The following is a 26,921-nucleotide window of genomic DNA, read 5'->3' on the forward strand; positions in this document are numbered from 1 at the left end:
CCTTCAACGTTCCATTTCCATAGTACGCTAAATGTACTCAAGATCAAATGCCAAGCACATCAAATAGAGACACCTAGTAAACTCTCAATCACTAACCACACATTGTACATTGCTATAAAGCACTTCAGGTTTGTAGAGTTAATATTCCGCCACCAGAAGATGTCCTCCTTTATATGATCTATATCATGAACATACTTATCATAATATCTTTTATAGGTGTTTATTATCCTGTGGCAGCATGTCATTACATGTATCCCTGACTCAACCGATTCTTTGCCCTCACATAATCTGCTGTAATACTCAGAACTAGGTAATTTATTTATTACTCCAGAGTTTTCCAGAACTGGGAGATAGTTAATCCTAACTAGCAGAATAAATCATCTGAGTCTTATTCCTGGGCATAAGTTTAGATATTGTTGAGGCTTTTTATATGTATACAAAATATATTTCACAAATTGATATTTTTTTAGTTGTTCAAGGTGAGTTTAATTTTCTAACCAATCGCCTAGATCTATTTGTTCTTGACAGAGCAAATTTAACAGAGGGGGAGAACTGGCGATGGCTCCAGTTCAAAGTGGCCAAAAAGTTTTCAATATTGGCTTTTAAGGGCGACATCTTAGACTCCTTACACAATTCATGCCGCAGAGAGACCAATAGTTGGTTACTTGGGGTGCTGCCAATCTTCAGGTAGAGTTCTGCCCTTCTCTTAGAACCATAGATTTCAGTGATTGCATCCCCAGCTCAAGTCTGATAATAGCCACCGGGTACAGTTAGGGAGGCCTAAAAGTTTTTCAAAAATCTGCCCTCCACTACCTGTAGCCACTTAAGATCTATCTGTTGAAGGGCTTCAAGGCCATATATCATCATAGGGGTGAGAACCTGCTGAAACAGTAGTCGTGCCTCCCATATACTAAAACCCCTATTGGTCATAGTGAAATGAAAGCACAGAGCCGTGATTTGGGCAGCTCTAATTTTCCTGGCTTGAATGCATAGAGAATAATCGCTCGTATTTTAGGTGTATATAATATGACTAGTTCTTGCACTTTATTTTATAGGAGCAATCTTTTTGTTGGAGAACACCATGATTTGGGTGTTCTCCTAGTTGATTATCAGATCTTCCATCTTTGCGTATAACCACAGTGCTTTAGCTGATCGTCGTAGACCACTAAATGTGTGGTCAAGAATGACCAAGTCATCTGCGTATACGCTGTCCAGTCATTTGGTCGACAGACAAATGGTCGACAGTCAAATGGTCGACGCAGTTTGGTCGAAAGACAAATGGTCGAATTTCTTTTTTATTTATATATATATTTTTCAGGTTTTCGTTTAGGAAAAAAAAGGGTTTTTTAGCAAAAAAAGGGGGTTGGGGAGAACCCCCTCCAAAAAAAAAAAAAGAAAATGTGAAAATGCAAAAAAAAAAAAATTCGACCATTTGTCTTTCGACCAAATTGCGTCGACCATTTGTCCTGTCGACCATTTATTTTCGACCAAATGACCTGTAACCTTGTATACAAGTACCGGGCATCCTTCAGCATCTATACGAGGAGGACAGTTATATACAACAGAAATCGCTTCAGGGAGGTCATAAACAAAAAGATTGTATAGCGTAGGTGCCGTGACACAACCCTGCTTAACACCTCAATTCTGTTCAACTTGTGCAGTCATATTACCTTGTGAATCTAGCTTCAGAGGAGCCGTATTTTCATTGAGAAGTCTTAAATAGTACAGAAGAACTTGCGGGCAACCAAGTGTTTCTAATTTAGTCCATAATCTAGGTCTCTACGTACTCAGTCAAAAGCCACTTTGAAGTCAATGTATAGGGCGTACACCGGGGGTTCCCCTTTTCCTTGAATTCATACGCAAGGTATCCAGAATGGCCAGGTTGCACGTAGTGGATTAACACTGCCTGAAAACATTCTGGAAATGATTAAAGAGCTCCCTCATGTCTAGCCATCTTTGGAGTTCGTTTAAAAGAAAGCTGGCAAAAATGTTGCCGGTACAGTCCAGCATAGATAATAATCTGCAGTTTGCTGGGTCAAACTTTTCACCCTTATAGGAATTAATATGGCCTTCTGCCATGAATTGAGAATTTTTACTTCACAGAAAACCTTTTCGAACAGAATCTTTAGGAGCTCTGCCCAAAACACAGGTTTGTTCTTCAATGTGATATTCGCCAGGCTATTCGGACCCGGTGCATGGGATGATTTTAATTCTTTTATTTTGATAAGCTGGTCAACTGTAATTGTAAAAGGAGGAAAAGGAGCGTCAGCCGTTATGGAGCAGCTACCTTTCTCTCCACAAGGGATATTATGTTCCTGCAAGAATTTTTCCCATTTGTGCGCTCCAATTGGATTAATCATAGGGGTTAACCTATTTCCCTGAGCTTCCCCCAATATTGCCCATGTATATTGTCAATCTTCTTTAACCACTTTAGCATGCCTTGGCCCTAAGAAGGACCTAAACCAGCGAACCGCACTGAGCACTTTCCTATTTTGAGCAGTTTGTCTGTCAAAAAAGCATGATCAACTAAATCAAATGCAGCAGAAAGGTCAAGCAATAAGAGCAATGCTATATGACCTGTATCAATTATTTTTACAATACTTGATTTCAAATCCAATTGTGCATTTTCTGTACTGGACCTTGAGCGAAATCCCGATTAACCCGAGAATTTCATGTTGCTGAATAAAGTCCTGATATTGACAACAAGCCACTTTATCAAGAATTGTTAACAGACAAGGCATGTTGGTTATAGCTTATCTTTTTTCATTAAGGGAGATATCCAGGCTTATTTCAAGCAGTCCGGGACTTGGGCCGGATAGAAAGACATATTCATAAATCTTGTAACCCAGGGGAGTAACAAAACTAGAATGTTTTTTAAAAGAGAGTCCGGGAAGACATCACCTTTACAAGACGTAGGCTTCATCCCTTGTGCAATGTTTTGAACCTTATTATCCGATAACTCCTTGAACGAGAAAAGTAGGTAAGGAGATTCTACTGAGTCACCCAAAATGGAGGATTGTACTTCAGCCATAGAGCTCACAAGAAGTTTAGCTCATTCAGCAATGATGTGATGGCAAGACATTTTCTGGGTAAACTCATCATGAATATTTTGACACCAGCTATTGTCACCAGTAATACTAGAGTTAGCGGGTTTACCTTCTAATTCATGACTGATAGAGAAAGAGTTCCCTCAAGTTATACTTAGCTGCAATAATGTGATCATTAAATTTAGCCACCTCTGCTTTACAAAAAGCCTCCTTGTATCCTTTAACAGCTGTTTTATATGCCCCCCAAAGCAGAATTGTAGGGATTATTCCTTCAGCTTTGCCCGGCAACAGATTTAATCTTCCTAGATGGATAGTACTTCAGGTGAGAAATAATGAGGCTGCTTTGATATTTTTTTCTGAGCAATAGGGCGAAGGGATGCCAAAGTGTTGAATGTATTATTAGTAATAGTTTTAAAATGCACAGTAAAATTAGCTAAAGTCATATTGTGAGTAAAAGTAGATAACTGAGGAATTACTAAGGAGTTAAAAGCCAGCAAGTTGACTTTCCCAGTGTTTCTGGACATAACAAGCTTTTTTTCTTCAGGACAACACAGGCTATAGAGCAAGGTAAAAGAAGGTCAAATGTAATGGATGAGTGAGGGTATCTATCCCACTGTAGGGGTTTATTGTCTTATCCCTCTCTTTGATGCACAGTGACAGCTATATGCTTTTCTCTAGGTCTATTCCTATCACAGCCTACTTTGGGGTCTAGCACTCTCTAATTAGTTAGAGAAAAGACCCTGGTTGTAGAAGTGATACAAATCGAGTCAGTCTAGTGTTGATGCCTGTTTTGTAGGCTTTATGTGGCACTTATTTGTTTAGCTGCCGAGTTGGATGAACACTTTACATCAATTTCCCTGAGCAGATGTCTTCCTTTCCTGTGATGTGCCAAAATGCAAAATTGGGTCTCAACGATAGGGGTATGAACATGAATGAACAGCTGCAAGTAATGTTGCATTTTCCTAGTTATAAGCATGCTGTGTGTACTACATTGTATTATCGAGTTATAGGACTACGTCTACCCTGCCCTTGTGTTGTGGGAGTTTGTCAGCGTCCTCTTCTCCTCACTTCACTGTTACAGCTGGAAGGATTTGGTTGTGTGTAGAGTGGGTTTGTTGGAGCATTGTGTGTGTTTTGTGTGGTTGTTCTTGTGTGTAATAATGGTAGAATCGTTGAATCTGGTGCCAGATTGATTTGACTGAGTGTGCGACTTCGTGAACATGGATTGTGTAAGGGAAGAAGAGGTGTTCTATCCTGTTTTGCCTGTCCTGCTGAACATTCTGAGAGTTACAATATTGATGTGTGCATGAGAGCTTGGGCGAGTGATTTGAATTAATATTGTATGGGTATGCAAGTTCAGAGCTCAGCTAGCATGAGCGAGGTAGCCAATGGTTTTCCCTGTCAATTATGTAACTTGAAGGCCTCTTGTGAAGCTGTACATTGTGATAGACCGGACTCTGTCGCAGAGGAAAAGTCACCCCCAGCATGGGTAGGTGGTCCACTAGGGCATATGTCACAGCCGGCCATACCCGAGAGGTGCTGTGAGAGAATTTGGAGGTCCCCAGTCTCTGAACTATCAGGACCAACGTGAGTGATCCCAGCATACCAATGGAGAGAGCCAGTGACTTCCCTACAGATTCGGATGTTTCAACGCCTGCCCTATACAAGAATGATCATTCTTTGCAGCTTGAATTGAGCAGCATGCTGACCTTTGAATCAGCAAAGACAATAACAAAGACTGTTGAATTTGCCACATGCCAAGATGGGGCATGGCTAAAAGGGGCTTGTGTAACCCTTTAACACAATGGCCCAATCCTGTAGGAAAAGGAACCATAACTTGGGCCCCACAGTCAGGTGGAATGGGGACCCAAATGAAGTGAGGGAGAAAGCTAAAGATAGAAAGCCACTGGTATGAAAGATGTGTCAGAGTGACAACGGCTGAAGTTTAAGTGTGGTCAGGCAGTGCGCAGCACTGAAGAGTTTGTGGAGAAGTTGGATAGGAGTGCAGGTGAGGTATTGTGTGTGAGAGAGAGTGGTATCCAGTGGAGGGAGGGAATCTGTGATTGTGTGAGAGTGTATGTGAGAGTGGGTGGCGGTGGAGTGGGGTGTAACGATTGGTGAAGAATAGGGGGATAGTGTAGTGGGTAAAGGGGAGAGTAGAGAGAGAGAGAGGAATAGTGTAAGAGAGATGGATGCTGGAGAGAGAGAGTGTTGACCAGTATTGGGAGGGTTGTAAAAATAAGAGAAAAGGGGAGATAGGAGTTTTAGAAGGGTAAGATTGGAGGGCAGAGAAATTAGTAGAGGGAGTAGGGAAGTGATGGGATATATGCCAGAGGAGTGTGAGACAATCGGAGGGGTAGGTGAGGAAAGAGGTGGTAGGAGAGAGAGGAGGAAGGAGAGCGATGTAGGTGTAGGTCCTCTTCTCAAAGCACATACCACACTACCCAAATGAAGACTCGTTTTACTGACAATCAGCCACACTATACACTTGCTGAGCCATGCGTTCATGTAATGCACTTGCGGGGCCCCGCAAACCTTTCAGCATACTCACCAAGTTCGTAAACTTGCACAAAGGCACAGTCTTATCAACAGCAGAATTGTCTACCATTTCCAAGGGCTTACATACATTTGCAAGCCTGTTCAGAACTACCAGGGACCCACCTCAGAAGTCTGCATTCCAACAAGTGCAATCATAGAAGTGGAGCTTTTGACTATTGTGATCCCGCTGGTGCAGACCTTCAGTCATATTCCTGCCCAAGAGGAAGGGAACCCTTGATATAGAACCCTGCTAGCCTTGATTGTGTGTGTTGCAGGAGGCAGCAGAACTTGTGGTAAGAGGAGGATTGAGCGTGGAAGGTGCAGAGAGGTTAACTCTCGACTGGGATGAGATGTGAATAGGAGGTGGTGAGAGGCATATGACTTGGGGGATGAGGTGACATCTGTAACAAGAGGTGATGTTTCGAGAATGCGGGCAGAAAGTAGGGGAAAATGTTACATCCTTATGAGGTTCTGAGGATCTAGAAAAAGGGTAGCAGCAATGGTGAGACCACCAGAGAGTAAGCAGAAGGAAGACATGTCAAATAACGCTGGTCCCTTCCCCAGGAATCAACGCCAACTCAAAAGGTTCTGCAAAAGAAAGGGAAGGTTTTGAACCAGCTCTTGATATTTCCAAGTCAAAGAAAACGTTCATCAAACAAAAATCCACTGGTAACAAATCTTTGTTCCTGGATGAAATGCCCCCTTCCAACTTCCAGAAAAAAAAATGGCACCAATGGTAATCCTGGTTATGATAAATTCTCTTCTTCTAGAATTCAAAAGAAGGTGCAATATTCCCCAATATCAATAATAAACAATTCTTTAGGACATCTTTAGGTACAACTTTACATTGGTATATTTGTCAGGATGTTTTCTTTGTGCTGCTGCTTCCACTTTAACAACCACAGTTCTACTGCTGGTACTATGAGAATGGTCACCTTGGTCCCACAGTACATTACTGGTTTAGACCACTTCAATGTTACATCTGCTGAGAATTTAGTATACCACCACAGTTTAAGTACTACTACCACAGTTCAGTTCTTTGAATTGTTTGACATGCTTCCACAAGATACATTTCAACCTCTTCAGGTAGGCAAGGCACTCTTCCTTTCAATGACTTTCTGAAAAGGGGCAGACACTTTTTCTCTCCTGTCTGTCTGCCACAATAGCAACTTGGGTCTGCCCATATGACTCAGTTCTCTCTGGTTTTCACAGTCTTTGGTACCGCAGGTTGTGTCTGCTTCAAAAATATTCTCCAAAAGCAATTAGATCCCCTTCCCCAGCTTTACTCACATCTTTCTGCCAGTTCACAGCCTAAGTAATTACCCAATAGCCTTGGTGCCACTCTCTCAGCTTTGAATAATACTGGCACACTTGTATCTTGGACCACTTCAGTCAGTGTTAATAACTTCACATTGCAGTTGAATGGCTCTTTAATCCTTGGGAAGGTTGGTTTCTCTATAAAAGGGGGGTGCCTCTTGACTTTGGTAATACTTGTTTTTCTATTCAATAGTTTAGACTCTTCACTTCATAGACATTGCAAGAATGTAGCTTCTAGATACAGTATAAAAATCAGTCTTACAGTTCAAAACAGATTTAGTCACACACAACCTTTTTTTAAAGTAGATTGCAAGGTTTAAAGAAGAATAGAGAATGGTATTCCTTTGTAACGTCAAAAGATAGAAACCTGACTTCCTGTGGGAATCACGATTAGGCACACGCAACCACTTTTTGATGTTGTTTTTACACTTTATAACTTGTAACTCTGGTATTTTCAAGATTAGGTATTCGGTAATGGTTTAGCAAGTGTTCCCTCTTCTTTATTAGGTACTCACAACCACTGTTAGACAGCAACAGTCTTTGAATCATTCAACAATGGATTTCAGCAACGTTCGCTTCTCATGCGAGTGTTGGGTCTTTCATGATGGATGAGAGTGCTATATTTCCATTGTTTATAATATTGTGAATGCAACAAACAACTTCTACTTGCATAAAGCCATACACAAGTAAACAAGGAACTGGATACTGTTACCGGCAAGGCTCGCACAAAGTGTTAGAATGCTTTGCTTCACTCACCGGCTTCTCAGACATGTGCTTTGCGAGTTGCACTGCTTTCCTGACTTCCACTTTAACTTCTACTGCTTCTGGCTCACTGGGCACCCACACCCGTCTCTTGAACAGGTGTCTCCAATCCGGCCATTGTATAGTCCGGCCACTCTTTTTGGGAGTGCCTTCTAATCCCAAAACCCTAGTCTTGCCTCTTGCTTCTTGTCTTAGTCTCCTGCACATCCACAGCTCGGCGGCCACTGCAATCGGGCTCACATGGCGAAAACTATTTCACTGGCAGGTCTTCCACTGCACAGCATCTGCACTTCAGGCTTCAGGAAAACAGGACTCAGAACTTGTTCTCCCGCTCCTGCGTGGTTTGCCTGCTTCATGACTTCTGTCTGCTTCTACTGGTACAGCCTGTACTCTATCTCCTGTTTTAGAACCTTCTACTCTTTCCTTCCTGAGGGGGCCTTTTATTCCTCCAGGTTCAGTAATAGGCTACAGGTGTGGGCCATTAGCCTTGATTGCCTGACTACTGCATTGACTATTAGGCTTAATTGCCTGACTGCTACATCTGCATGCCTCTTCAGCCCGCTTCCTTGTCTCCGTACCTCTAGGTTTCATGGACTTTTAGTTTCTTTCAATAAAGTTCAGTTTTTCCACTTCTACATTTTGGCAAATAGCCATCAAAAGTTTGGGATTACAGGGAAAGTGAAATAGGGGATTGCCCCAGTCTTCCTGCTCTGTTCCCCCCCCCATGTGATCCTCCCACAGTACACCACCCCCAGGCTCGGGATGAGGAAACGTCTGCCTTTCCGTGGCCACATGAGGAGGGTCCCAGACCAGGTTTTTAGGTGGAATCATCACTGATCCATCACACCACCCATTGAGACTTCAAGGGTAAGTGGCATAGAAGAGGTGCAATGACAGAGGAAAGCAGAAACTAGCCAGTCAGAAGTAGCCAGGTTCGCAGGTGAGGTTAGCACTAAAAACGATCATATGGTAGGCAGAGTTGCAAGAGAGTTTAATGACAGTTTATAGAGAAGAAAATAATAATTTCTCTCTGCACTGACTGAGGTATGCAGCTCCAATACCATCCTTTGGCTAGTAGTCTTGGGTATGGGGCCCGGAAAGGCCAGATTTAGAATCCAAGAGAGAAGAGGGCTTGGAAACCCTGTTAGCCAGCAACATCTGAGTAGAGTTGCATTGGACCCCGACCTTGCACATTTCCAAGGACTGGGTCTAGAAGTTTAGAGCCAAGAGATCTGGGGTTTGCAGCCAGAAGGGAAAAAGGACTCAGAGTACCCAGAGAAGATGGTTCGGGGATACCCTTGAGCCTACAACAATATAGCATAGTGAGGCACTAGAAACCCCCATCTGGTGCTCTACAAACTGAAAATGTGGCCAGATTTGGAACATATGACATCGAGAACCATTTGGCGAGAGACCTGCAAGGTGAAGTGCATCCCGACAGGGCTTTCTTTTGTTTATTTGTTATTCAAAGTACATGTCCTTTTATTGGCAATTCATGCTTCTTTGTTGTCCTGGCTTACATACATAAACCTGGAAAACAAATAGTCTTGTCTTTCTTTGGGTCCCCACTGCCATCTTTGTGACAGGTGATTTAAGAAGTAGGATCAAAAAGGCTTAGAATGGCTAGCTGACCAAACACCGAGACTTGATGATCACCCTGGAGGCAGCACCAGCACTCCTCAAACACAAGAAACGTTTATTTGCCTCCCAAATCTCCCCAAACTTAAACTCATAATACCACACCATTTAGACCATGACATTGTCACCCTCCCTGTCATGTCCCAGGAAGTTACACTGTCGGGGGGGGAAATTCTGCCGGGGTCGGCCGGGCCGTCCGCAGACCTCCAGGCAGGGAGGCCCCAACTCCTCCCGTGTATATCCCAGATGAGATAGAGTATGAGACACACACAAGGAGCAAGGTGACTCTGCTGTTTATTAGACAAAACGGCAGGGATGGGTCAAGGAGCGTACGCGTCCGTCCTGACACACACACAATCGTGGGGCTCGCAGGCCCTTTTTACTGTATTATGAAGCGCTACTTGCGTCACTTCAGAAAGTTAACAAAAAACCTATCGCCACTCTTAATTGGGTGTTCGAGTGGTGGGGTTAGTATAGCACACATATAGAGAACGATGTTAGTGGACAAAGGGTAGTCAGGTGGTATATCTGGGTAGTCCCTACAATTAGATACATGAGAATTGTTACATGAAGACTCCTGAGGATTGGCTAATATTACTGGCGTCAGTGATAAGAGCCCCATGTTCTGATTGGTGCGCCCGTGAGCTTCCCAGCCTGGGACCACCGCTGTTCCCAGCTCTCGGTGTACCTGCAAGGTGCAACAATGTTTCACTATGGGTACGTGCAGACAATGTGAGGAATTATTCATAGCTGGAAGGCAGACCGCTCCCACTGTCGCAGATGTCCATTGAGCCTTTTAAGTGTATCTGCCGGTGTTTCGTAGCGAGGGATCCAGACGCCTCTGTTCTCCTGGGTTTGGCATCTCGTCAGGTTCGGCTTGGTCACGTGGGGAGGGACCGTGAAAGAGGCAGAATTCTGCACAATTAATATTGTTTTTCTACTGCGCGTCTGGTTTAATTTGCCGGTGTGACTTTAACGCTGGTGCGCGGAGTACGAGGTTGCAACATCGTGCCTTTGATGATTTGTTCTTGGACGGTGGGTTTGCAACATTGCGACCTTGGCTGGTTGTTTTGCCGAGCTCATTCTGCAGGATCAGCAACCTGACTCTTGCTTTGTTAATGTCCACGGGAGCTCTTGTTTGAGGCCTACTTGGCCTGGTGCATAAGTGGTCCGTTTGGTGCACAGGTGCTTTAGGTTATAGGAGCATATAGTTTCATGACCAGTATCGTGTCTTCATTATACTTCTCATGGTGGTAACTGGTTTCAAGAGAAGCGTGAGCAAGCTAGTAGATGAGTTCATGACGCGTCTTGCGTTTCTGCATTCTGAAAGCCTATGTAAAAATAATAAAGATGCACGTCCGTGAATATGCCTGTCGCCTACGTCATAGCACTGAGTATATTCTTCGTGTAGGTTGGTGTGGGAATGTCCAGTGTGTATATTTGTATAGATGTGCTTCCCGTTGTCTAGGTCGTCATGGCATCTCTATCGACGTGTAGATTTTAGTCTAGTTGGTCCGTGCCGCAGGTGTCGGCATGGCCAGTGCGGGCTGCTGGGCAGGCAGATGGACACATCCGTATGTTCCTGTACCAGGGTATCTGGTCGTCTGGTAAATGGACAAATTCTTCTCGTGGCGGGTGTCTGGGTCGTGACCCTCTAGGCCAAGCGCGAGAGGTGAAGGACGGGAGCCTGGTCTTCCATTCTCCCACTTCAACACCAATCCCATTTTATAAAAGAGGAAAAAGACAACTCTCCTCTGCCACGGCCCTCTTGCAGATCTGTAGTGAAGGATCCAAAAATAATCCTTCCCTTCGAGTGACTTTTGAGGGCAAGAAGAGTAGGTATACAATGTGTAGTGGCAGCTCCTGGGTCCAGGGACTCACATCAACCAGAGGAAAGCTCCTCCCAGCCAGACCAACTAGAAATGGGCCATCCAGTCCTTCAACCTACCCTATTGAAAGATTGCATGCATCAAAGCGATTAAGTCACCCTAAGGCAGGAGGAACCATACCAAAAAGCATACAAGCACTGAAGCAGTAGCTAACCACTCACAGCTAGGTAATGGATGGAGAAGGAACAGTATGCTAAGCAGGCGTCTGGGCAGAAGGAGGGACTTCAACATTAGACATCCTCCTCGGTACGATATTGATGGGAAAACTAGTTCTTCTAGGGAACCTTCAGAACAGGGCACCGCTTCCACCCATCGCCCTGCTGCCAATATAAGCCACGGGTGGAAACCCGGAAGATTTTTTTCTAGAACTTTGAGTGAATTGCCAAAGCTGCCAGGTGGGAGAGAGCTAGCTGTTTGGTCTATATTGCCCCGCTCATGACCTGTGAGTTGCAGACAGTGCATCAATTTCTCAATACTGATGGAAGCATTGACTAAGTCTTACTTTGAGTTAGATTTCTCAATGGTTTGGGATGTGATTCAGAGTATCATCCCCAACACCTCTGGGATGGTCACATGTAGTGCCAAGAAATGTTGTAGCTAAAGTTGTATAGAATGATGTCCCTCATGAAAAAGTGGATGGAGCAAAAGATCTCTGAAGTGTTCTGATAGGCATTCATTTTGGAGAAATGTGTGGCCTCTTTGCAGGCCTCCAGCAGAGAGTGATGAGGCAACTCTATAAGCCCACATTGGAGTTGGCCATCCAGACTGCAACCGGGGTGTAGTAGGTAACATTGGAGGCTCATTGGACAGGATCCTCCCACTCCCAAGTTAGTTCCAACCATCATTCAACATGACATCAGGACAAACACCGGGCCCTGAGTCTCAATATAGTCCACACCCAAAAATATGACCAAAGCAGCCAGTGCGGCTGTCTGGTAATCAACATGATGGCCATATGCAGACTCAGTGAACCTACCAACTAAATCCAAAGGAAACTGAAACCTGAATGATGGTTCCAACTGGATAGATTCTCAGTTCAACCTCACCTTGTTTAATAAATTAATGTGGCCCTCAACTTTGATACCCTCCTTAGATCTTAATAAAGGTTATTGTCAGGATCCGTAGACTGGAGGACAAGGAACAATCACCTTTCTCCACTCCAGAAAACTTATTTTAGTTCAATTTCCTAGTTCAAATTCCTGCCCATTAGAATGTGGCCTGGGCCTGCTGTTCTCCAAACATTAATGGAGACAGTCATAAAACCAGACAAACCCTTTGCCTGAGCATATGTAAATGATTTAGTCATGCACAGTAAAACCTGGGACGAACACATGAGACAGGGATGCGTGGTGGCCAAAGCTTTACGGAAAGCGGAGGCTGGTGACTAATCCTGCCAATTATCAACATGTCCAGTCCTTGGTAAACTATGTAAGAAAGGCATGGTATGAAAGTAGGACAGACACAAGTGATCACAGTTCCAGGGTGTTTATTGAACTTTATCAGAGGTGTGAAAAATGTCTATCTAAACCTAAATCTAAGATGGGAGCAATCTAGGACCATCAAACAAAAATAATAGAGTCCTGGTGGAGTCTAGTCAAATAGAAAGGTTCTATACTAAAACAACTATTGCCAATACTTACCGCTATGCTACAAAATAGTGTGGCATAATGTTCACAAAAAGAAAGAAGTATTCACAAAACGATGTTAGGCTGTGGGCCTCTCTTCCCCAAGTTTTTTAGCACGGGACAATGCAGGTCACTCAAGCACAGCACACTCCTCAGCTTCTCTGGCACAAGGTCACAGTTGCTTTCTCCAACAAAAGGGCCTTCTGTGTCCAAGTCTCTTTTGTCCAAAGACCTTGCCTCAGAGGACCTGAAGTACCGCAAACAACAAAGAAAAGTTCCTTTCTCAATATTCACGTCAGGCGATTTACTCTTCACCCTGGATTCCCCTGAGCCGGGCTCCTATCCTTCTTTCACCATTAGCCTCCCTCAGTCTGGTTCAGACCAACTTAAATTTTTAGTCATCCCTCAGTCGGGTTCACATTTGCCGCAACAATTTCCTCAGACGTGTTACTGTTCACCTTAATTCGCAGGTATCCCTCATTCGGTTCCACACTTGCGTCAATAATCTTCTCGGATGCGTTACTGTTCACCCAGGATCCCCCTCTTTCGGGCTCAGACCTCTCTTCTACAATTAGTCCCCCTCAGCCGGGTTCAGACCAACTTCAGTTTACAGACAATCTAAGACTTACGAGTGTGCACAGGATTCATCGCAACCTGCTGCAGGACCACTTCAATTTCACAGTTCAACAATTCTTCGGGCTGGGGCACCACACCGAGACCTTCAAGTGAGCACCCATGCGGACCTCTCTGTATCTGGTACCTATCTTGGTTTCACAAAGTTCAATTTTATTCAAGTTCTATTTCTTCATACAATGTTGACACTTGCAACCTTGAGCATAACACTGTCTGGTCTGCTATCAGTTACTCCAACTCACCGGCTGTGCTGAACGAATTGGCGTTACTTTACTGTCGGAGTCGAGGACAGTACCACAGTGTCAATCACTTCTCCCCGGCTTGGCTATCAATGCGGCAGGGCGCTGTGCACCTTTGGCACAAGCTACACCGTTTATCAGCTGCAATCCCCCGTCTTGTGTTTCTTTTCCTTGAAGCTGCTTGAAAGTCTAGGGGCCTCTTTACACAGAAGGCGGTAAGGGTTAACGGTCACCGGTAATGCTACCGGTGACCGTTTACCCTTACCGCCTTACTACGAGTTCCCTTTGCGGGACCTTGGTGCTAATTCCGGTACCGCAATTTGCGGTACCGTAATAAGCGCCTTCCCCATTCCCATTATGCCCTATGGGGGCAAAAATGGGCATGGGGAAGGGCCTTGGTGAATGGGGAATTACCGCCCCCGCTCACCTTGGAGTAGGGCGGTAATTCTGCCATCCACCAAGGCGGACACGGTAAAATACCGGCGGCAACCATGGCGCTAATAGCGCCATGGTTACCGCCTACCGTGTAATGAGGCCCTAGGTTTTTAATTGAATAGAGCAAGGGTTATTCCCTCCTTGTCGTCCTTTCTATCTTGCCAACTTTCTCCTCAGTTTAAACTGCCATCTCGGAATTGTTGCTTCCTCATGTTTTTTGCCTTGCTCGCCAAAAGTTCTTAAAGTTCACAATGAGGGCTTCCCTCGTTCGGGTTCGAGCATCCACCTCAAGACTTACTGTTCACAGAGAAGGCTTCCCTCAACTGGGCTCGAGCCTCCTCTCAAAAGTCACAATTCTCTAAATAATTGTCTTTGTACTCCCAGTCCCAGAATGCATTTAAGAATTTTGCTCTTACTTCACAGGTCCTCAAAACGGCATTCTGTAGCTTCGGGAGCTACAGGAGCTAATAGGGGATGTTAATCTGAGGCCATGGTCTCACAGCTTGCCCCTCAGAGACCTGGGTTCGCCTGCCTGGCCCAGGGGAGGAGTTCTGCTGTGGGTACCGCCAGGCAACTCCAGCTGCCCCGGGTCTTGCCTTCTGGAGATACAGTTCCCTCTCCACTCTGCAGTCTCCTGTAAGGTAACCAGGCCAGTGTTTGGGCGGTTTTCTCCTCCTGAAGGTCTCCCAGGGTCTCTGCAGCTTGCTTGGCCTTTTTACTCCTTCCTGGCACCTTCCAGCATCCCGACTTGGCTCAAAGTATGCTCTCATGCTCCGCCTTTTATACTTCCTGGGGGTGGTGATTAGGTTCTTGTGTGCATGGTTGTTAAGGGAGGAATGACTTGGCTGGCCTTGTTAATGGGACAGTCTGCTGTCAATAAGAAAGAGTCTTTCTTCTGTTTCTAAGCATGTTTTTCATCAGTAATCTTCATCTTCACAATCCATCTCCTCCTCATCTCTGTGTTTGAAGCAAAAAGGTGGGGGATGTGTTGGGAAGTCAATAAATCCTGTATAGTAGGATCGGGAAGAGGTCATAAAGGAAAGGGGATACCGCGTCTCCCCATCGGGTAGCCCCTATCCTACTCCCCGAGGATCCGTTACCCAGGTGATCCTGCACTGGTCCACCCCCAAGAACTGCACCCAACAGTGATGGCCATGTCCTAGCCATCTGGATGACAAATGCTCGGGGATCAGCACGTGAGACACCTTCTGGTTTCTCACAAGTACCACAGGCTTTGTGTAAGAAATGGCTTTGTACAACCCCAATTCGAAAAAGGTAAAGACAGAACAGAAAGTACATTGGGCCTCATTTTGTGTCTGTCGGTGTGGGAAAAAACTGGAGGTAGTTCTATTTACCTCCATTTTTCCTGCACTGTCAAACTACAAATTTGCCGATATTACCTCTGGTGGAATAACCGTATGGTAGTACCACCAATTTTTGGAGGTAAAGTGAAGTTGTTGCCTCCAGCTTGATCCGGTAATTCCGCCGGAGGCAATACTGCCAAAATTCCCCAGTGGGATTTACACTGCCAAACCGCCACTTATAATCCAGTGGTTTTAAAGCCAGAGGTAATACCAGCACTGGTAATACCGCCGGGCCTTGTGCCGGTCATGGTAATACCATTTGGTGGTATTTCAGTGGTATTACCGCTGCAATACCACCAATGATCCCCAATTGTCTTTTTACAAAGAATGAGCTATGTGTCTTCTTGACCTCATGTCATAGTACTGGCTCTAATCTACCCCTAATGTTTTCACCCTAACTGGGGTCTTCGGGCTTGAACAGCTAACTTTAGATATAGATAGCAAGCTGTTCCAATGAGAGAGGAATTAATCTATCATAGAAGTTCAAAGCCTATACATCAAGCGGAGCATTTTGGCCCATAAATATTATCTAACACAGAGAACGTTTCAATTAGGTCACTTAGTCATGGACCACACCTCATTAACCTGACTGGCCCACAATAAAGCTATGCATCCCCAGGGCATGAGAGGGTCCTGAGTCTTCAGCCCTTTGTGTTCTCTACATTACATAGAGAGGAGAAACTGTAGACTAATGTTGGTTACTTGACTAGCCACCTGGTACCAGAAGGAGGTGGTCAAAAGGAAGGGCAGTAGGTATGCGATGAAGGCTATTGTTTCATACCAGAAGGCGGGTAATGGGCAACTCTAGGGGACAAGAGTACCTACCCATTGCATTATGCGATCCTGGCGGTTATAAGTGGGTTATCCTCGAGAGCTCCCCAGGTTTTCCCAAAGCTGGTAATAAGGAGCAAGAAAATATGTGTCTCCTAATCCTACTCGGTGTGGACTCCATATTCAGCATAGATACCTCAGAAATGCACAGATGTTGCAGTTTACAAATGGGTGGTAAGGGAAAGAAACTCTTGCCACATAATCTATACTCTGGCTGCAGTTCAATGCATGGTGCCGAAGTGCCAGGTTGATTCTTGCGCTCATGAAAATGGACTACCACTTACAATTTCTCATGCAGGATTACAGCAAGGAAAACCATTTCTCACAAACCAGGCAGGTGGAATACCGGCAAGAGAGGCTGCCATGATACCCTTGCCTGACTAAAGTCTGGTGGGCATGTGCATGGATGGACTCGAAATACATGTAAGTTTCCTCATCTGCCAATAAGGAGTGAGACAACATACCCATAGGGGAAGAAGCTGGTTTCACAGGGCCTGGGCTTATCACGGCCAAGGAAACCAAGGAAGGAACGGGCCAACAAGCCAGATCTCTTATTTCCCCCATAACTATATTATTTCCAATATAAAAGGAGGCAGACATCCTGTCTTGGTGGAGAAGAGTATGTTATTCCCATGTACAGAAAGCAGGAGAAGTGAAAAAGGGGAAGGAGGGGAAGAAGCAGGAGTTGTAGAGCAGTCACTGTGGTGGTTAGATGAGGAACACCTGGGAGCAAAGCCAGAGAACAGGAGAAGGCAATCCCAAGGGTCTGCAGTGGGAAATAAGCCAGGATGAGACTCCAAGCTAGAGCAGGAGGCCTGTTGAAGTCCTGGCCAGAGATGCTGTCAGAGACCATACATAGAGTAGTAGAAGAATAGTGTGGGGTTAGGGCCATTATACCCCTTAAAGTTGGCAGATTGAGTGAGATGCTATATCACTGGGCTTAGGACATGAGACCACAGAGACCGGTACGAGCCTCAGACTAGTGTGGCCGTGATTAGGTAATCCCCATTGCACCATGAACCAAAAATACCTTCCTAAATTGGCCCATGTAGGAATACCCCCATGTCGGTAGGGGAGCTAACCATCTTGCCCACTCAAGAGTCTACTAGTCTCCGAGGACTCAGTTGTTACAACCCTTGATAAAGGTCATCTCATCATTCTAGGGGATGTAGCAAAGGCACAGACAACAAACAGGAATGAGGGTCCCAAAGGAATAGACTCCACCAAGGAGAGCTGGGACTCTGTAACTCCCAGAGAAGGTGAATGCCTTTGTTTGACATTTGTCTTGCTTTGAATATTCTGGAACCTTACTCTCAGAATAGGGCCTGCACCTTTGCAATCATCACCATACATCCTTTTAGAGCTAAACAGTACAATGTTTTGTTTTTCCCATCCAGGCACTGTTTGTGCTCTCAGAATGTGTCTCTCATGATTCTACTGCCTTGGCGGTCAGGGGTTCTTCAAGCAGCCTTGTTCTTGAAGACTGTAATTAACATTTGGCTTTTGTTGGGTCTGTGGACTCCCTTGTGATGTACAGTCAGTAGCCAATAGAGCATATATGGTGAATGGGAAGGTGCATACCTAACTGTAGTAATATTGAAATCTTTAGCCACCTCACCCTTAATCATAGTTCTCTACGATCTTTGGCGGGGAGAACTAAGAAGTTGAGTAAGTCAGGTCAAGGCCTTAGAGGGGCATAGAGGATTAGCAGTACAAGAATAGGCTGGGAATACCTTACTGTAACATATATTTAACTCTGCCTATACAGTTTCCATACCAGTTAGTGTTATTACAAAATGGGCATATGGACCAAGACTTCTGAGGTTGACCAGGGAGTATTTGTGGTTTTCTTTTTTCATAAAAAGTTCACCTTATTTATATATGCTACGTCATTACCTTTTGATGTTTGGAATACAAGAACACAAATGCTGCTTCGTTGTTAACCCAAATGATAAACTCTGTGTATATTGAAAGAAATTTGTTTTCTTAGGAGTATTTGATTCTTCAGAAAACCTCTAAAGTAGATGTGGATTCATGTGGAAAGAAATGCAAAGAAAAAATGATTAGTGTTCTTCATGAAGCAAAAGCACAACCTGAACAATTGAGGTATAATTTACGATGCCTTCCGCTAACAACCCAAACACAATTGTAAATGTATTTTCACAAATTAGATTGTATTTTTAATGAGTTGCATTGTATTTTCCAGGTTTGACACATTTGAAGTCCATGAATATTCGTCATTGAATGATCTACAGAGGGAGTTTGAAGCAGCAAGACTGGGACATATTTTCACAGATTTAGTGCTCACCCAGTTTAGATGATTGCTAGAGAAAACTGGATACGCTTACAGGTCCATGTCGCATACCAATCGTTTTCGGCATTGCTTGCTAACATCTGAAACTCAGCCACAAGTCCCCACTACCATGGGAAACCCAAAACCTTTCTGAGAACGTGTTGATTTAGGATATTGCATTATGTATTTTATATTAAAATTGATTGCTTGTGAAATTGTTTGATGGTTTCATAAAACTATTATTGGTTTTAGAAAATGCCATTAATTTAACGTCTTAATATATATTTTTTAAAGAAAGCACTATTTTGTTCTTTAAATATACCATCAAGCTTTTGCTCTACCAGTTGAATAATACATTCCGATAATAATCTTCTCTTTTAATGATTGGTAAATAATTATGCTTGGCACCAATTTCCCATGCTTTAACAGATATATCCTACATGGACAAAATGTTACTATTGCAGATTAAAACATTAATAACGGTCTTTTAAGACTGACTTGCAGGTAGATCAGGTTTTCACACTTTTAGGACAACAGTATTGAAAACTAAATCAAGATTCATTGGTAACTCTTTAAAACCTTTGGTGGTGAAATGAAAAGAGTTCTTATTAGTCAACAAGTATATACAATGGGGACAGTTTATTTTCTTTTTTTATACTTGGGCTTATTGGGCGTTTAAATTCATGATGGTTGGTGGTTTGGGATTTTTAACGAGTGGGAAGCCAATTTGTTTTAAAGTTTAAAGTCTGTTTCTACTGTATGATGATTGAAAAGCAGACAGTTAGTAAAAGTAGAATTATAGTTTGCATTTATTGTATTTTATGTAGTGTTTTATTCCAAAGTGCTGCACAGCAAATAACGCTACATTATAACATGAAAAATTGTCAAAACTACAATGTAAGCATAATATTATACTAATAAGATGAAGAAAGAAAGTGGTATTTAATTGAAGAGTTACATATTGACATTGAGGGAATTAGATCGAATGCGAAGAGGTAAAGCGTACCAGTGTTTAGGTGCAAGCAGAGGGAAAGAACAAAAGTAGGATTGAGTTTATGGGTATCAAGGAACAGATAAAATATACTGAGCAGCTGAACGAAGGGACCATGATGGAGCATATTAAGTGATGAGACATAAAGTAGAGTTAGACTATGTATACATTTGTAGACAATGCAAGAAAGGGGAAAAAGTATACAGCAGTGTTAGAAAACCAAAGTAGTGAAGCAAGTGAGGTAGTTACAGAGGACCGGGTTGGTAGGTGAAATAAAAGACAAAGGAATTAAAAATAGACCATGGGGTGCTAAAGCTGTGGGACCAAAAAGAACAACAATAATCTAGCATTGAAATGCCAATCGTACCAATTGCAATTTTAGTAGTGTGCAATGTCATGAACAAAATAATATTGGTAATATTGAAGAGAATGAAGTGAGCTGACCTTGCTCTTTTGCAAATATTTAGAGAAAAATAAATGGAAGGATTAAAACCAACCTCAAGATTTGAATGGAATGGAGAGAAGTGAATTGAAGGTGGAGGAGTTGCAGGCGGAGGAACAGGAGCAGGAACATTAAGAATTTCAAACTTTGAAGTATTAAGATATAGTAAATCAGAAAGCATGTCGGTTTTGGCGAGCTAGAAGAGGGATACAGAGAATGGAGTATAGAGAAATGGAAAAAGAAGTAAATGTAAAGAAAAATGTTTGAGTCATCACCATTAGAAATTACAGGACTTGTTAAAGAGGAGATACGTTCTGAGAGGGAATAGAGTGCAGAGAGAAAGGAGCAAGATCCTACCATAGAGCCTGGGAGAATAACTTAGTGAAGAGAAAAAGCATCTCAACAAACTGAGTAGGTCTAGAAAGGTAGGAAGAAATCCAGAAAGGAACATTGCCAAAGAAACCCCGACTAGAAAGAGTAGATCAAAGGTTGGAACAATCCACCGTATTGTAAGGCAAACCTCCAGACAACCAGCTAGAGAAAAACAATCCTCTGAGGAAAAAAGCTTGTTGTTTTTCTTTGGAAGGATTGTATACAAAAAGGAAAAAGGTGACGTAGAACCCAACTGCCACAAGCTCTCGGTTCGTTCAAAGCAGACATGCCATTATATAGCAAATCATCTTCACTTGTCACGCACACAATATAAAGTGTTCATCCCCCACCCTCATTGGCTACCACCTATATGCATACTACCAGTCCCCTATAGTCCCTCAACTGATTGTCCACACTCTAATCTACCCCTGCCCTCCAACACAAGGTCTCCTGCTCTGTCACCTTGGGTTCACGCTAGCTGATTGGTGGGCCTCTGAAAATGTTACCATCCCCATGGGCCTAGTCACATTGGGTGCACCTGGTCGTTAACATGAGCTCAGTGGATTCCTCCGAGATCAAATTGGCCCTCTAGAATAAAGGAGCGCATCTCTTGATCCCTGACAATCGGGCACCCCACCATGCCTCCACTTTGCAGGACTAAATTTGCTGGCATCACCACTTTTCTCCTCGTATCACTAATCACGGGATGTTTCCCTCTTTGCTCACCCTTATCAGCTGCCATTCCCTGGAGCTTCTCCTCAACCTCTCGTGGACCACACTAATCGGCCAAATTCTGATGGATTTAGATATTCTGTTTCATGGGCATCTGGCAGTGCAAATGGAATGGCCACTATTCTGGGGGGTGCTAGTGTCCTAAATCTAGACCAGGCATTTGGCAACTCAAGACCTCTGCCCCGGTTATCATGGGTTTTGTCCTTTGGGACAGGCGCAGCCTTACCCGTGCTCTGCCATTCACATTCCTTTCTGGTTTTGCAGGCCTGCAACACGATACAATTACATGTTTATCTGTCAGGCCTGAAGGCCTCTGTTTGGTTTCCCTGCTGGGACTTGACATGGGAAGGTGAGTCAGAACTCATTGCCGTGCTATGCTGCTACTTTCACCAGGGCCCACAGCAGACTAGGTTTCACTTCAAATATGGTAGTGCTTCAGTATTTCTCGCAGCAGGGACCACGGTCCATCTTTACATTGTTATACACTATATTTTAACTATTGTATTTAACTATCACTCATGCCCTATACTGGGCCTACCTACGTTTCCATAACTGCTACGAAACACTGCATTTGTTATTCTAATGTTGCATGCTTGTTATGGACAGTTGAGCTTCATAAAACCATATCTGAGGCAGTACAAAACTCCACTCTTAGTATAAGGCTGTACCACCTGAGAACATTTGGTAGCGAAGACAGAGCAGCCAGGCTCCTCTTAGGAGGGCGGGAGGGCTCTAAGAAAGTAAAAGAAATTGTAGCATACACGTGGTCCAATGAAACACAACCACTATGTATTGCAAAAATATATGGTTTATTTATATACAAGTAGGCTAAGATAAATCTTGGAGAAGTAAGTACTATAACACATAATATGAATTCAATTATAAAAACCAACTCAATACTTATGGGATACAACACAAAGTATAACCTTATTTAGATTACAGTCCGCACTCAAGGTGAGTCAAACCTGTGACACATTCAGAATGGCATTAAGCTATTCTTGGGGGTGGGGAGGGTAAAACCAGGTTAAATATACTTTTTGATTACATTAAGTAGATCAAGGGTACTAGGCCTTATTGGTCTCAATAAAGAGTGTTATTCAGTTTAGACACACTTAATTAGGCCAACATGTTACAAGTATATCTTGCAACATGTATAACTTTCTTCTATTGTAATATTGTAATTTCCTATTTATTTCGCGCTTAATACATAGAGGTTTCTAAGCGATGACCCGGAGATCAAACCTGTGTTGCTCTGTGTCGTCTTGCTTCCAAGGCGAGCGTGTTGCCCCTGAGCTATCCGCCCGATACTAAATGTTCAGTCAAGAATATGTACAGTTATATACCAATGTTACTTTTTAGAACACAGTTCAGCAGCAGTAACGTAACTTGTATACTACTTAGTGCCTTTAAGCTACTCAAAGATAAGTATAAACTTAGTGAATCTATTTTAGAAGTTCCCACAAGCAATTCAGGGAAAGCACAACCCAGCAGGTGAGCAATTTACCATGTACCCTTCTAACCACACACAGAGAAGAGCAGCACCAATTCAAGGTCAGTCAGTAACCTGTTATACATTTCAGAGGGGCTTCAAGCAACTCAACGACAAGTAAGAACTTTGTGAAACTATTTTTGAAGAGCGCTAAGCAATTTAGGGAAAGTGCAACCCAGTGTTATACTTTAAGAAAGACACAATGTATTTCAAGACAAGTAAGGAACCTCATATACTTTTAAGAGGGGCTACATGCAACTCAAAGACAAGTATTAACTAAGATTTTTTGGATCTGTATAAAGTAGTTAAGGGAAAGCAAAACTCAATGGTACACCTGAAGAAGTACATATAGTTATTCACAGTAGGTATACCCTATTGGTAAGCTTTTACACTCATTCAGTTAAGAATAATAAAACAGTACCAATACTATTACTTTTTAGAAGAGTGAAACACAATTGAAACCTAGTAAAATAACTTCTGTACTTTCCAAAGGAGCAATTTAAAGGTAAGTATTAACTTTTAGACATGTTTTAACTTATTCTACGTGCAGAGACACAGTTACCATACTAACTAATTTTCAGGTAAGTACTTTTACACTTACATATTTTCAGGACGGAAACCTTATCAAAGTTCTTCCCTAGTCTATAGCATGAGTTTTTGCAGAGGCAGAAGAGGGACCCTAGTGGTCTAAATGCCAGCTGTAAGCAAGTCGGGATAGGTTTCAGTTGCAGGAAAGTCGAGAGTTCCAGAGGATATCTTCTTCAACAAATAAGTATTAGCTTCAGAGTTAGTTAAGTGTTCAGGGAATTCATTGGAGTATCCCTATATGCTTTCCAGCATTAGACATGGGCTAACTGTATTGGCAAACTCCCAAACACACAAATCACCAACTCCGCGTCGCAGGATTCACACAAGCCTTACTTTAAGTATTACCCAAGCCAACACAGTATCTCAGCATAAACAAACAGCTTCTGGATGAATGCCTTCAGGATGTAGCAGCACAGGGTCCGGTCCTTGGATTCTTGGTCTGGAGACTGAAGGAATGGACACCAAAGAAAAACTGGCAGCAGTCATCGACGGGAGAGGCTTTCAACAAAGGATTCTTTGCAGCTTCTTGCGGGTCTGTGAATTTGGCACCCTTTTAGGTACCAGATGAACGAATATCGCTGGTTGAATTCTCTTCACTCTCTCGGTCCTGCACCCTGTTGAGGGGACTTCAAGGATTCGAATCATGTCTCTGGATGTCGAAATCAGGCTTGAGGTCCCCTGGTATTGGCGTTTTGCAGCCCAGCAAGGTCACAGCACATCAAGGGATGGTTCGTATTGCAGGTCTTCTAGTGGAACTCGCCAACCTCTGGGTAGGAGTTTTCACATTCGGGACCCAGGTCTCTTGAAGGGAAGGGATACATTAGGCTCTGGTTACACAGCAGGCTCTCCAGTCGCTGGAAATAGTTACAGCTGTCTTTTCCTCATCTTCCTCTTTGTATTCAGCTCCAGTGTTCAACTTGACAGCAGCTTCCAGTTTGAGTTTTTTTTCAGGAACTACAGAACACTTCTGTAAACTCTCCCTGAAGATTACTGAAAGGGCTGGTCTGGCTGTCCAGTCAGGACAGCCAGCCCCCCAGTGGGAAATGGTTCCTTTTAGGCAAAGTGAAAGACAAAGAGTTTTGGACTCCTCCCTTGCTTCCTGCCTTCTCAGACCCTCTGGAGGCTGGGCAGGGAATACAAAGCATTGCTGCCGAAGACAAAACTTCAACCATGGTTGTTCCCGCCTAGAATGGCAGAAGAAGCACACGGAAACAAACAAGCAAATGACAAATGGCGAATAAAGGGGCCCACCATTTTAGCAGAATGGTGGCCCTCCTGTGCATTTTTTTAAAAGTCATAAAAGTCGTTTCACTGCCACCAGTCATTCAAGTTAAGTTTCAATTGTAATGTAAATGTTACAAGGTAAGTAAGAAAGGGGATACAGTGCATCTCTCATCACTCCACATGAGGTGGGGTGTGCTAACTCACCATGTAAAATGTAAAGGGGGCAAAATCCCTCTTTACCCCTTGAGAACAGTAGTTCACCCAAGTACATTAAAGAGAAATTACAAAGGGAAGCCCAACGGGGCACCCCGGCCTAAGCCTCAAAGTTACAGGAAACTATAACTCCCATCATGCACTATGGAGAGACATAAAAAGCTCACACATAAAGAGTAAAATACTAGGTGAGAGGGGGAAACTGATTGCCACTCACCTAGGGACAAGGCAAATAATTACCAAGTCCAAGCAAAGCTTTCTGGGGTTGACACAGGTCAGGAAGATTATTCACATTTATGAACATCTTACCTAACACTTGCCCCTCCCAGACTAAGGGACATGAGGATCTAATCCTCTCCTGGATGGATCTCATCTCGCAGTCGGGGAAATCTACTGTTGAGTCCATCAAAAATCTTTTTGTAACTATTTTTGGGATTACTTGGAAAGTTCATTAACAAACTACCTGCAATCATTGCTAGGCAATGTTCTCTTTTTAAAAAAAGGGGTCTGAGTTAACAGTCCCCCAGGAGAGGTTTCAGCTCCCGAACCTGAAATAGGCTTTTGTTTTTTAATGGAATACTTATCAAAAGGTCCCATGGACCTAGATGGGTCTGCATTATTTCTCACCACCTCTCCCTCTGGAGCAGGTTGGGTATTGGGTATCTTAGTTGGAGTGGTTGTGGTAAAGCATGGTAAATGCTCCCACTTCCTCTTAGATCTAGGTTTACCTTGGTTAGAGGTTTCTTTCCTAACACTAGGATGTATAATTGTGACCTAAATGTTACCAGGTAAGTAAGAAAGGGGATATACAGTGTATCTCCCCAGCACCCCACCTAAGTAGGGTGTGCAGGCTCACTATGTAAAATGTAAAGAGGATTACAATCCCTCTTTACCCCTTGGGAACAGTTGTTCACTCAAGTACATTAAAGAGAAATTACAAAGGGAAGCAACCCAGCCTAAGCCCAAAAGTTATAGGAAACTATAACTCCAAACATACACAGGGAGAGACATAGAAAGGCCACCCATAAAAAGAGTAAAAGACTAGGTGAGAGGGGAAAACTATTCCTACTCACCTAGGGACAAGGCAAATAATTACCAAGTCCAAGAAAAAGGTTCTGGGGTTGTCACAGGTCAGGAAGATTGTTCACATTTATGAAAATCTTACCTAACTATGCTCCACCCCCCTACATCCACGAACATTAATTTACTTGTGCACTGATATAGTTTCTGCAGCCTAAATCATTTGGGTGGGTATGGGAGCTGAAAGTGCATCCCAACAGTATTGAAAGGGGTGGAAAGCTCTAGCAGCACAAGCAAATGTGAGGTGGCTGGCACCCTCATCCTTTTCCAGTAGTCAAAACTCGTGTGGCCATACCTATGTCAGTGATTTATTGTAGGACAGATGTAGGAAATGTAGGGCTTGGTGACACCCCTACACCAGTGGCAGACAAGTTCCAGGAACGACTTGCCAAAGTATGTTTTCAAGTGCTAATGAGTCATGAAATGTTCGAAGGGCAGTTGCTAGAAAAGGACTCTAGAGATGCAACATTTGGCATAGCTGGTGTGTAGCAGACTGCCGGAAAATCTGCTGCTTGTAAGAGTGTGTGGAGCTCTACGGTCGGTCACTATTAAAGCACCCATGGGACTAAAGATTGCAGTGAGTGAGAGGAGATAAAACACAGTGGGCCTGATTCATGGAACGTTTTCCTATGGGTTTGCGCCATTATAAAACACTTCCATGAATCATGCCCAGTGTCTTTCCTATACAGCAGGGATGAACAGAGGAGGGGGTGCATTTTTCATTTGTTAGTTTATATAGTGCACTCTAGGGTCCGGAGAGCCAGTGGCATGTTTATTGGAAATCATGTTTACAGTCTTGGTGCAATACTTTATAGTTGTCATTCAGAAAACACGTATGGTTTGTTGTATGTGCCATGAAGTGACTTTGTTTATATCTTGTGTATTTTATATCAGCAATAAAACATTTTGCAGCCTGGCACTCCCTTCACAACTCTCCGTCCAGCTCCTTACCAGCATTCTGTGATCCTGCTGCTGCTGATTTTACTGCCAAAAGAAGACCAATTTCCTATTTTCGGTTGATATTTGTTTCCTACCAAACTACTTCTGGGTTACTTTGGGTATTTAAGAACTTTCCAAAGGGCATTCATTTGACCGGGTGTCCAGAGCAAAGGGCAGGTAGAGCAAAGCACTCCTAGAATTATAGGCCCTCTGTTATACCCTGTTAGTCCCTGTTTGCCA

The 26,921-nt window shown here is 43.4% G+C and overlaps 1 protein-coding gene across 1 annotated transcript in view; it reads left to right on the forward strand.

The window, feature by feature from the left end:
- The window catches only part of RWDD3 (RWD domain containing 3), a 138,682-nt gene extending 119,586 nt beyond the window's left edge, over positions 1–19,096 (forward strand). The window contains exons 3-4 of the mRNA XM_069641528.1: positions 18,309–18,424; positions 18,525–19,096. Coding sequence (XP_069497629.1) covers positions 18,309–18,424; positions 18,525–18,639 — 231 coding nt within the window. The 3' untranslated portion in view covers positions 18,640–19,096. The remainder of the gene's footprint in view (positions 1–18,308; positions 18,425–18,524) is intronic.
- The last annotated feature ends 7,825 nt before the right edge of the window (positions 19,097–26,921 follow it).

Source organism: Ambystoma mexicanum, chromosome 1q (assembly GCF_040938575.1).
Source record: "Ambystoma mexicanum isolate Mex_15411 chromosome 1q, UKY_AmexF1_1, whole genome shotgun sequence".
In the NCBI taxonomy this organism is placed as follows: domain Eukaryota; kingdom Metazoa; phylum Chordata; class Amphibia; order Caudata; family Ambystomatidae; genus Ambystoma; species Ambystoma mexicanum.